Genomic DNA, 12,705 nt, shown 5'->3' with positions numbered 1-12,705 from the left:
CATTAATTGTGAAAAAAAAACACCCAGAAATATTGATGTTCATGAATGGTGCAGGCTTCAGACCGCCGATCTCGGCTGGATGACTCCTACTACCTGCACCGATTCCTTGCTGACTTTCGTGACCTTGTGTCGTGGATTGGAGACATGAAGGCCATCATTGCGGCCGATGACCTGGCCAAGGATGTGGCCGGGGCGGAGGCCCTGTTGGAGAGACACCAGGAACACAAGGTAGGTAACTCTGCAACACACCTTTCACTTTGTCAGTTTGAGGGAGGTGTCAAGAGCGTTGCTGACTGATCCATATGCACCAAACCTCATCTGCCATGAGCAAAACAAAAATAACACACGCACGCACAAATGAATGAACGAATGAATTCAACGACACCATCACCCCAGTCATACTGAATGAATCATTTGTTATATTGAACACACACACAAAAGGGAGTACATCCACAGTGTGAAGAGTGATGGTGGTGACCGCTGTGCTCAGAACAAGCCGTTTGTGTCCACAGGGGGAGATTGACGCCCGTGAGGACAGTTTTGTTTCCTGCGCAGAGGCTGGGGAACGCCTGGTCTCCTCCAATCATTTCGCTGCCGACGAAGTGCGGGAGAAGGTAATTCCTTTGCGTCTTGCTTTGTTGCTCTTGGTGGTGCTGTCGTTTTATTTTTCTTTCTTTTTTGTTTTTAAGCAGTATGAAGCTTGCTTTCTTTATTTTCAAAAATACTGTCTTGAAGTACTGTTAATTGACAGGCAAGGTGTTTGAATTGTCGGAGACGGAATGTGTCTTGAGGGCAGATTAAAGTGGTTCTGCAGTTCCGTTGAGCATATACTGGAATAAAAGAAAAGAAAGCTAGGTGCTTTTCTTGCTTATGAAGTCTGTTGATTTGGGGGAAGTCTGTTTATTTCTGTGCAGAATTATGCCCACAATGAACAGGATTTTATGACAGTTGAAAGACATTTCATACTCTTTGTACTTTTAGTCAGACACAGTAATTTATACTGTTGCTCCCACTTCAGTGAAACCAGTGAACAGTTCATTTATATACCAGACCTTCAGTAAATGTTTCTCAAATCACAGAGGTTGGTGAAATACATTAAAAAAAAAAAAAAAAAAAAAAATCTGGATTTGACTGGAGGGAGCGGAGGAAGTGGAGGAGGCGGCGGGTTGGCGTTGTTGAGAGGGCCAGGAGTAGAGGGCTCAGAGTGTCAGCGAATCGATTGCGATCGCGCCTTAATTTTAGCGCGATCGCCCAATCGAGCTATATAATTATGTGACCTGGTTGGAGACATAATTTGACAAAAAACAAGAACGCCAGAGAATCGACAGACAGACAGAAAATACGAAAAAAACTTAGCAGTATGAAGAGCACAGGAACAGGAGTCATGATGTCTGCTGGAAAAAGAGGGCGCTAGCCAGCGGGACAAAGGGGAGGTTACCTACTTCCGGGAGGTTATCGGCCGTAGTTACTTTTGTTTTCTCCACATAGGCGGATAGTAGTTTGTACAGGACAGGAATGTCAGACCCCTGCCGGAGTCTGCACTAGTTGGGTCACGGTAACAATGTTATTTAAATGTAATTTTAGATAGAAAATTTCCTTTGTTGTTGTTGTTGCTCATGCAGATTGATGAGTTGATGAGTTGTATGTGGTATTGATGATGATGCCTTCATTTCTTTACTATTCATAATGAGAGCTGTGTTGTGTGTGATTTCTGTGCTGCTAAAAAACGGGAGCACTGTGTGTGTGTATTGACAGCTGGGCATGCTGGAGAGTGAGAAAAAGTGTTTGGGAGCTGTGTGTGTCAGTGGTGATGTTTGTGTACTGCTGACAGAGCTGTGTGTTGTGTGATTTCTGTGTGTTATGTGATTTCTTTACTGCTGACAGAGCTGTGTGTTGTGTGATTCCTGTACTTCCTGTACTGCTGACAGAGCTGTGTGTTGTGTGATTTCTGTACTGCTGACAGAGCTGTGTGTTGTGTGATTTCTGTACTGCTGACAGAGCTGTGTGTTGTGTGATTTCTGTACTGTTGACAGAGCTGTGTGTTGTGTGATTTCTGTACTGTTGACAAAGAGCTGTGTGTTGTGTGATTTCTGTACTGTTGACAAAGAGCTGTGTGTTGTGTGATTTCTGTACTGCTGACAAAGAGTTGTGTGATTTCTGTGCTGCTGACAGAACTGTGTGTTGTGTGATTTCTGTGCTGCTGACAGAACTGTGTGTTGTGTGATTTATGTACTGTTGACAGAGCTGTGTGTTGTGTGATTTCTGTACTGCCAACAGGGCTGTGTGTTGTGTGATTTCTGTACTGCTGATAGAGCTGTGTGTTGTGTGATTTCTGTACTGCTGAGAGAGCTGTGTGTTGTGTGATTTCTGTACTGCTGAGAGAGCTGTGTGTTGTGTGATTTCTGTACTGCTGACAGAGCTGTGTGTTGTGTGATTTCTGTACTGCTGAGAGAGCTGTGTGTTGTGTGATTTCTGTACTGTTGACAAAGAGCTGTGTGTTGTGTGATTTCTGTACTGTTGACAGAGCTGTGTGTTGTGTGATTTCTGTACTGTTGACAGAGCTGTGTGCTGTGTGATTTCTGTACTGCCAACAGGGCTGTGTGTTGTGTGATTTCTGTACTGCTGATAGAGCTGTGTGTTGTGTGATTTCTGTACTGCTGAGAGAGCTGTGTGTTGTGTGATTTCTGTACTGCTGAGAGAGCTGTGTGTTGTGTGATTTCTGTACTGCTGACAGAGCTGTGTGTTGTGTGATTTCTGTACTGCTGAGAGAGCTGTGTGTTGTGTGATTTCTGTACTGTTGACAAAGAGCTGTGTGTTGTGTGATTTCTGTACTGTTGACAGAGCTGTGTGTTGTGTGATTTCTGTACTGTTGACAAAGAGCTGTGTGTTGTGTGATTTCTGTACTGTTGACAGAGCTGTGTGTTGTGTGATTTCTGTACTGCTGAGAGAGCTGTGTGTTGTGTGATTTCTGTACTGTTGACAGAGCTGTGTGTTGTGTGATTTCTGTACTGCTGAGAGAGCTGTGTGTTGTGTGATTTCTGTACTGCTGACAAAGAGCTGTGTGTTGTGTGATTTCTGTACTGTTGACAGAGCTGTGTGCTGTGTGATTTCTGTACTGTTGACAGAGCTGTGTGCTGTGTGATTTCTGTACTGTTGACAGAGCTGTGTGCTGTGTGATTTCTGTACTGTTGACAGAGCTGTGTGCTGTGTGATTTCTGTACTGTTGACAGAGCTGTGTGTTGTGTGATTTCTGTACTGCTGACAGAGCTGTGTGTTGTGTGATTTCTGTACTGTTGACAGAGCTGTGTGTTGTGTGATTTCTGTACTGCTGACAAAGAGCTGTGTGTTGTGTGATTTCTGTACTGTTGACAGAGCTGTGTGTTGTGTGATTTCTGTACTGCTGACAGAGAGCTGTGTGTTGTGTGTTATTACAGCTGGGTGTGTTGGAGAGTGAGAAGAAGAGTGTGTTGGAGCTGTGGGAGGAGCGACGCATCCTGTATGAGCAGTGCATGGACCTGCAGCTCTTCGTCAGGGACACGGAGCAGGCCGACGCCTGGATGACCAAACAGGAGGTCAGCGGCACCTACATACCCTCACGTGCACTCTTGCATGGGTACCCAGACACATTCACTCGCTTGCACACACGCAGCCACATGCACTCGCATGTACCAAGTACACACATGGGCACGCACACTTTCTTGCAAACACATTAACACATGCATACACGCATGCATGTATGCATGCACATACGCCTGCATACACATACATATGAATGCATAATAGGCTCTTTTATGGGAGTGCTTGATGAATATGGTGAGGAGGTATATCATGCAATAAATGTTCATGGAAAGTGTTAGGGATAGCAATGTATAAAAATGATATAAGATTTTCCAGGTTTTCCTGGTGAACAGTGTGTGCACTGTATGGCACAAACCATAAGATGTGTGCATTTTATGTCACAAAACAATAAGATGTTTGCACTGTATTTTCCAAGCTTTCCTGGTGAACAGTAAGATATGTGCACAGTTTGGCACAAACCATAAGATGTGTGCACAAAACCGTAAGACTAAGACGTGCACTGAATTATCCAGGCTGTGTGCACAAAACCGTAAGACTAAGACGTGCACTGAATTATTCAGGCTGTGTGCACAAAACCGTAAGACTAAGACGTGCACTGAATTATTCGGGCTGTGTGCACAAAACCGTAAGACTAAGACATGCACTGAATTATCCAGGCTGTGTGCACAAATCTGTAGGACTAAGACATGCACTGAATTATCCAGGCTGTGTGCACAAAACCGTAAGACTAAGACGTGCACTGAATTATCCAGGCTGTGTGCACAAAACCGTAAGACTAAGACGTGCACTGAATTATCCAGGCTTTCCTGGTGAACAATAAGATGTGTGTGCTGTGTTTTCCAGGCTTTCCTGGTGAACAATAAGATGTGTGTGTGTGCTGTGTTTTCCAGGCTTTCCTGGTGAACAATAAGATGTGTGTGTGTGCTGTGTTTTCCAGGCTTTCCTGGTGAACAATAAGATGTGTGTGTGCTGTTTTCCAGGCTTTCCTGGTGAACAATAAGATGTGTGTGTGTGCTGTGTTTTCCAGGCTTTCCTGGTGAACAATAAGATGTGTGTGTGCTGTGTTTTCCAGGCTTTCCTGGTGAACAATAAGATGTGTGTGTGTGCTGTGTTTTCCAGGCTTTCCTGGTGAACAATAAGATGTGTGTGTGTGCTGTGTTTTCCAGGCTTTCCTGGTGAACAATAAGATGTGTGTGTGCTGTGTTTTCCAGGCTTTCCTGGTAAATGAGGACCTGGGAGACTCCCTGGACTCTGTGGAAGCGCTGAGCAAAAAACACGACGACTTTGAGAAGTCACTGGCAGCACAGGAGGAAAAGATCAAGGTGAGAGCAGTTCATCTACTGGTGGTGCTTTATGGGAATGTGTTATATGTATAGTGGTTCTGATAGTCTAGTAATGTCACCATTATCTGTGGTATTCATGGGAATGTGTTAGATATATACTGGTACTGATAGTGTAGTGATGTGACAGTTATCAGTGATACGTTATGGGAATGTGTCAGTTATATAGTGTTTCTGACAGTGACAGTGTAGTAAATTTATAGCTTTGAGGTGACAATGATTTATATGGCCATGTTGTCAGAAAGTGACAGGTTTTCGTAATTGGGAAGACTGCTCACACATTCAGGGATTAATGTATTTGTATATGCTGGATTTTTTTGTTTTGTTTTTTGTTTTTGCTTTCATGAGGTGTCACATATTTTTAAAGAATTACATTTGTCTCAGCTGAAAAGTTGTCAACAACCCTAAAACCTTGTAGTGTTCTGGGAAGATGGGGTGTTAGCATTGATTACGTACAGGGCATTTTTGTTCTAGGTGTTACCCATTTCTCTAGGTTTTAAGTCAGGGAATGGTAGCTAAATAGGTCTTTAATCCTGTAGGACGCGTCATTTTGTGCATCAGATCGACATGACGTGACTTGACATGACACAACATGACACGACATGTAGGCAGCCATTCTCTGTTTTGGGGGGTGTGCATGCTGGGTGAGTTCTTGTTTCCATAACTCACTGAATGCTGACATGGATTACAGGATCTTTTAATGTGCGTATTTGCTCTTCTGTGTAGAGCATACATATGAAGGGGGTTCAGGCACAAACAGGTCTGCACATGTGTTGAACTGGGAGATTTGAAAAAATCTGCACCGTTTACCTACCAGTTGCCACTACCGAGATTCGAACCCACGACCCTCAGATTGGAAGTCCAACGCTTAAAACTCATTTTACTCCACAGCTTCATGCCTGCTTCAGCCCTCCTGAACCAGCGCTACATGAGACCACTGCAGAAAAAGCAGGGTGGTTCACTGAAATGGATAAAATCAATGAAGAATTGTTCACTTAATCGGTTGAACAGAGGTTCATTTTCATGCTTCGGGAATCTGTAAGCAGTTCAGTTTAAACTGCCAGCTGCACTCAGCAAGAATGAACAAAGTCAGAATAGTGTGTTGGTACGAGAATACTCGTACCTGGTCCACAGGGGAAGTAATCATGGCAGGAGTTAACTTGTACCTGGAGTAGAATGAGTTAACCACTGGGCTGTTAGCCCATTATGATTTGAGAGGCTTTGTGACGGGCGCAATAGCCGAGTGGTTAAAGCATTGGACTGTCAGTCTGAGGGTCCCGGGTTCGAATCACGGTGACGGCGCCTGGTGGGTGAAGGGTGGAGATTTTTACGATCTCCCAGGTCAACATATGTGCAGACCTGCTAGTGCCTGAACCCCCTTCGTGTGTATATGCAAGCAGAAGATCAAATACGCACGTTAAAGGTCCTGTAATCCATGTCAGCGTTTGGTGGGTTATGGAAACAAGAACATACCCAGCATGCACACCCCTGAAAACGGAGTATGACTGCCTACATGGCCGGGGTAAAAACGGTCATACACGTAAGAACCCACTTGTGTGCATACGAGTGAACGTGGGAGTTGCAGCCCACGAACGCAGAAGAAGAAGAAGAAGAGAGGGTTTGTGTTGTGACATGGCGGTGCCTTTCTGTGGTGGTCCCCAGGCCCTGGACGAGTTTGCCACCAAGCTGATCGAGGGGGAGCACTACGCGTCCGAGGACGTCGCTCAGCGCCGTGACCTTTTGCTTCGGCGCCGTGACCTGCTGTACGAGAAGTCGGCTCATCGGCGTGAGCAGCTGGAGCTGTCCTTCCAGTTCCAGTTGTTTGAGCGGGACTGCGACGAGACCAAGGGCTGGATCAACGAGAAACTCAAGACTGCCTCCGATGAGAGCTACCTGGTGAGATCAGTTTGTGTGTGTGTGTGGTTGTATTTTGGTGTTGTTTCTTGTTGGAGGTTTGGGGGTTCTGTTGTGTGTGTTGTTGTTTTCCTGTCAGTGTGTGTTATTGTGTTCCTGAGAGAGAGAGAGAGAGAAAGGGGGGTGGAGAGACAGAGAGGACTCAGAACACAAAACGTTTTTCTTCAAGGATTAAGATTTTAGGCATGGCTTTTTCTTCCAATCAGAGAGACAGAGACAGAGACTCAGAACTCGAAACATTGTTATTCAGGGATTAAGATTTTAGGCATGGCTTATTCTTCCAGTCTAAGAGAGAGAGATAGTGCATGGTGCCATGTTATGGTGCATGTGTATATGTGTGTGTGTATTTGAAGATTTCCGTGCTTCAGTCAAGGCAGTGCAGTTGTGCCAGATAGAAGGAGAATGTATGCTTCGTGTGTGTGTGTGTGTGTGTGGAGGGGGGTGGGGGTGGTATGTGTGTGTATGTATGTATGTAAGAGAGAGAGAATTACATGGTGCTGTATTACAATGTGTTTTTTCTTTCTTTTTTTCTTTAGTTTAACATCTTTTCACAGTTGATGGGGGGAAATGTAGTGTGTGTGTGTGTGTGCGTGGGGTTTTGGGGAATGGGTTGCGGGTGATGGAAACAGGGTTACAGTGTGTGTGTGTCTGTGTGTGAGTCAGAGAGAGAGAGAGAGAGCACTGTATTGTGTGTGTGAGAGGGGGATGAATCGCTGTTGACGTCCATTCTCCAGTCACGATGATGACGCCAACAGTGCAGTTGTTTCTGTCACAGGACCCCACCAACCTGCAGACCAAGCTCCAGAAACACCAGAACTTTGAGGCAGAGGTGGAAGCCAACCGCAACCGCATTGAGTCCATCCGTGGGTCCGGTAACGAGCTGATTGAGAATGACCACTACGCCAAGGATACCATCAAGTGAGTTTGTGGTGGTGGTGGGTGGGTGGGTGGGTGGGTGTGTGTGTGTGTGTGTGTGGTGAGTGTTGGATGGTGGTGGTGGTGGTGGTTGTGATGTGTGTGTGTGTTTGATGGTGGTGGTGGTGGTGATGTGTGAATGTGTGTGTGTGTGTGTTGGATGGTGGTGGGGGTGTGGTGGTGTGTGTGTGTGTGTGTGTGTGTGTGTGGTGGTGGTGTGTGTGTGTGTGTGTATGTGTAGGGTGGTGATGGTGATGATTTGTGTAGGTGTGAATATTTGGGTGGTAGTGATGGTTGTGTTTGTGAGTGTGTGTGTGTTGAGAGTAGCGGTGGTTGGTGGATGGGTGTGTGTGTGTGTACGCGTGCTCGCACGCATGCATGCATGCGTGAATGCTTGAGTGACTGTGTGAGTTTGTGTGTGTGTGTGTGATAATGTTTGTCTCACCTGAAACGGAGTATGCTGCACATGGCGGGTAAAAATCGGTGCATACTAGGTATTTTCCATTGTGTATCGAGTGAACTGGGAGTTGCAGCCACGAAGAGAAGAAGAAAGAAAAGGTTTGTTTGTGAATGCGGTGCTTCGTGTGTCCCAGCTGGAAAGTTTTCCACAGTGATCGAGGGACAAGGTCGAGGACGTCGCTGCGCCCTTTTTGCTTCGCCGTGACTGCTTGTCAGAAGTCGGTCATCGCGTAGCGTGGAGCTGTCTCATTTCATTTTTGAGCGGATGTGCGCGGTCCAATGGCTGGATAACGAGAAATCAAGACTGCCCATGAGCTACCTGGGATCATTTGTGTAGTGTGTGGTTGTATTTGGTGTATTTCTTATTATGTTGGGTTCTGTATGTGTTGTTGTTCCTGTCAGTGTAGGTATATGTGTGTCTAAGAGTAGGGAGAGAAAGGGTGGAGAGACAGTAGGACTCAGAAACAAAACTTTTTCTTCAAGGTTAGATTTTAGATGGTTTTCTTCCAATCAGGAGACAGGAAGGATCAGAATCGAAACATGTTATCAGGATAAATTTAGCATGCTATTTTCCAGTTAAGAGAGAGATAGTGTATGGTGCCATGTTATGGTGCATGTGTAATGTGGTGTGTATTTGAAATTTCCGTGCTTCAGTAGGGTGCATGTGCATGTAGAGGAGAATGTATGTCGTGTGTGTGTGTGTGTGTGGGGGGGGTGGGTGATGTATGTGTGTGTATTATGTATGTAGAGAGATTACATGTGCTGTATTACATGTGTTTTTTTTTTTTTTCTTTATGTTATACATCTATTCACAGTTGATGGGGGAAATTAGTGTGTTATTGTGCGGGTTTGGAAGGTATGGGTGATGAACAGTTACATGTGTGTGTGTCTGTGTTGATAGAGAGAGTATAGAAGAGCACTGTATGTGTGTGAAGTGGATGATCGCTGTTTGACGTCCATTTCCAGTCAGATGATGACGCAACGTGATGTTGTTTTGTCACAGGACCCCACACCTGCAGCAAGCTCGTGAAACACCATACTTTGAGCAAGGTGAAGTCAACGCAACGATTGAGTCATCCGTGTACGTTACGTGCTGAATGGAATGACCATACGCAAGGTCATCAGTGAGTTGTGTGGTGGTGGGTGGGTGTGGGTGGGTGGGTGGGGTGTGGTGTGGGTGAGTGAGTGAGTGTTGGATGTGCAATGGGGGTGTTGGCTGTTGATGTGTTTGATGGTGGTGTGGTGTGATGTGAATGTGTCGTAGTTGTGTTGGATGGTGTGGGTGTGTGGTAGCTTGTTGTGTGTGTGTGGTGCATGTTTAGTGTGTGTGTAATGTGTAGGGTGGTGTTGTGTTTTTGTAGGTGTAATATTGGGTGGTATGTGTTGTGTTTGTATTGTGTTTTAATGCGTGTTGGCATGGGTGTGTGTGTGTCACGAAATGCTCTGCACGCATGCTGCATGCGTGAATGCTTGGTGACTGTGTAGTTGTTCAGTGTGTGTGTGCATGCATGCATACACACACACACACACACACGTGTGTGTGTGCTTGATTCTGTCCATGTGTTGTGTGAATGTGCCTGTCTAGTTTGAAAAACAGCCACAAACCCAACAGACTTGATGGCCGTTGTCTGACCCATGTGTTGTGTGATGTACAGGGACCGTGTGGAGGAGATTGAGAGGCTGTGGGAAACTCTGCTGGCTCAGACAGAAAAGAAGGGTAAGCCTGTATGGTCACTCACACTCACCACTGGAATAATTGGGATGACGATTGTCATTGAAAACTGAATAGTTACAATGTAACTGTCATTTGGTGATTGTCATCGAAAACTGATTAGTTACAATGTAATTGTCATTTGTTATGGAGTTGTGGGTGAGAATGTTGTTTGAAGTGGAAAAAATGTGATAAAGATCGTGACATTGTCACACTGAGGAGTGTTAAGTGTACACTTCATTCCACAACAATGTTTGTTAAAGTTTTTGAACTTTAAATATTGAAAAGCAGTAATGAAAATGTTAGTGGATGGAAGTTGAAAATGGCTAAACGGCAGTGAGAATACATATGCGAACTGTATCTGAAAATGGTTGAAGAGCAGCGGTGAAAAGTCTGTCTTTGAATACAAGTGTGAAAAAGTCTGTGGTTGAAAACAGATTGGAAAATGTTCATGTTTGAATGTAGGTGGGGAAGATTCATTGATTGAAATTAAGTCATTTAAAGAGTGGTTGAACAGCAGGATAATATTTATATGCTTTAAACTGCAATCATTCTTCACCCGTACACACTGTGTGTAACCAACCGACAGGGGCCAAGCTGAGAGAAGCGTGTCAGCAGCAGCAGTTCAACCGCAATGTGGAGGACGTGGAACGCTGGCTGAACGACATTGAGTCCTCCCTGGTGTCTGAAGACTACGGCAAGGTGAGCAGCGTGTCTGTCTTTCTAGGTCATGTCTGTGTCTCTCTGTGGCCGTCTGTGACTTCTCCTGAGCTCTTAGTGTTCACACCTAAAGTGAATTACGCAGTTTTTACTGTTGTTTTAAGTTTTGTCTTTTGTCCCATTGTTTCGGAGATTCGCATGCGTGTGAAAGAGGGTGTGAAATCACTCTGGTTTGTTTCCAACACAACATTAAGGCTGTATAAATGCATTTGTTATTGTTATAATTATTTCCTTTTGTATGAAAGAAATAAGATATGTAATGAGAACTAACCTGATGAAGAATTATTGGTGAGGGTGGAAGCAGTGTACAGTTTGACTAGAAATCTCAGCAGTATATCTTGCTGACAGTTTGTAGAGAATCAGATTACATGGTTTTCGCTGCAAATTATCTGTAGCACTTTCTTTTGTCGGATGGATGTCTGGGTGAAATGCAGTTGGAGTTGTTCAGCGGCAATGCCAAAGTGACTGTCAGCATCTGTAGGTGGAATAATTGTTATGTCCAGTTTGATATTCCTTGTAAAACTTTAAAACTTTTAAGAAAATAATAATGTGAGTAACGGAATATGTCTGACATACATGGATAGAAACAACCTTTTTTCTGATATTTTTATTTATTTATTTGTTATTATTTTTTAACTTCTCATCCACTATCCCACCAGTTGTCCCAACCTTTGCAATGATTATTATGCTTCTTAAACTAGAAGTGCAAAAAGTCAGTGGAAGCAAATCAGTGTTGAAGTCGTGTGGAAATGTCTTTACCAACTGTCAGTTGACTGTCCCCAGTTGGCAAGACATAGAGAATAGTCTTGACAGGTAAGTATCCAAGAGAGCTTTTTTCTCTCCTTTTTTTTTTAGGAGGATTACTTACTTCATTTCTATTACACAAATTGAGAATCTGTGATGACTGAGAGCTCAGAACAATATGTTTAGGAAATAACGTCTCATTTTTGATATTGTTCATTTTTCTTTGCTTTTTTTTTTCTCTTCTCTTTTTTATCTTGTGATACAACTGAACAACAAAGTGTTGAAGTCTGACATGGTTTGTGTTCATGTCTGTGTGACTTGTAAGTTGATGATCTGCTTTGATGACTTTGGTTGCCTCTTTGTTTTTTTGCTAGCACCTCCATCGGCCAGTAAGTTGTGTGTGTGTGTGTGTGTGTGTTGTGTGTCGACGCTCCATGGGAGCTGTCTATGTGAATGCTAGCCACCCTCCAGAGCTGTGCAGTCAGAGGCAGGGCTAGCAGGAATGGAATGATGATCGCATGAGTTTGTTTTTCTTTTTCTTTTTCAACGCTCTGATTCTCCTGCTTGAGAGTGTACATTCATGAATGAAATGTATATACATATATTATTTTTTTTTTTTTGGAGGGGGGGGGGGGGGACAGGATGTGGGGGAGGTGGAGGGTGGGGGCTGAGGGTTCCCCAGTCATGAGGAATTGGATAAGTGTGGAGTTTGAGGCAGAGGGGAGTGTGTGTCAGTGTGTGCGCACTTGCATGTATGTGTATGTATGTGTATGAAAGTGTTCACTTGTAGATGGATGTGACAAGAATGGAAACAAGATAAGAAATTAAAAGTACTTGCAATCAGACTCCGTACTTCCAGTCTGGTCAGGGCAGGGATGGATGCTGTTTAGAAATGAACCAAAAGTGTTGAAATAACGATTTGTCTTATGGTTTATTTTTTAAGATACATTAAAAAAAAAGAAAAAAGATTTTAATTGCCTGTTTTGAATTCCTTTTTTTTTTTCTTTTTTTTTTTTGAGGCTGGTGGAGGGGTGGGGTCATTTATAATGGAAACATAGGCATACAGTAACTCAAAGCAGCTGTAAGAGAAGTGGAGGTAACACACCACACACACAGAGAGTAATGGATGAAGGTTAGATGATACAAACTGCTCCCACAGTGAATTACCATGCGAGCAATGCTGGCTCAGCAGCTGTTATTCTAATGCTTCATGCCTTGTACATAAGCTGCAGAATAATCGGACTTCAGTCTGTTCAGTAATCTAGCTTTTAAGCAATGACATACCTGCTTTAGTATTCATTTGTTTCAGTTTTCTCCCATAAG

General features: G+C 44.0%; 1 protein-coding gene across 1 annotated transcript in view; it reads left to right on the top strand.

Moving 5' to 3' along the window:
- LOC143289734 (spectrin alpha chain-like) overlaps positions 1 to 12,705 on the top strand; it is a 104,314-nt gene that overhangs the window by 19,963 nt on the left and 71,646 nt on the right. The window contains 9 exon segments of the mRNA XM_076598817.1: positions 55 to 228; positions 513 to 614; positions 3,435 to 3,572; positions 4,791 to 4,901; positions 6,582 to 6,815; positions 7,609 to 7,751; positions 9,863 to 9,924; positions 10,508 to 10,620; positions 11,757 to 11,771. Coding sequence (XP_076454932.1) covers positions 55 to 228; positions 513 to 614; positions 3,435 to 3,572; positions 4,791 to 4,901; positions 6,582 to 6,815; positions 7,609 to 7,751; positions 9,863 to 9,924; positions 10,508 to 10,620; positions 11,757 to 11,771 — 1,092 coding nt within the window.

Source organism: Babylonia areolata, chromosome 14 (genome assembly GCF_041734735.1).
Source record: "Babylonia areolata isolate BAREFJ2019XMU chromosome 14, ASM4173473v1, whole genome shotgun sequence".
NCBI classification, from domain to species: Eukaryota; Metazoa; Mollusca; class Gastropoda; order Neogastropoda; family Buccinidae; genus Babylonia; species Babylonia areolata.
Note: the sequence above shows the minus strand (reverse complement) of the source record. Positions and strands in the feature narration are given on the sequence as shown.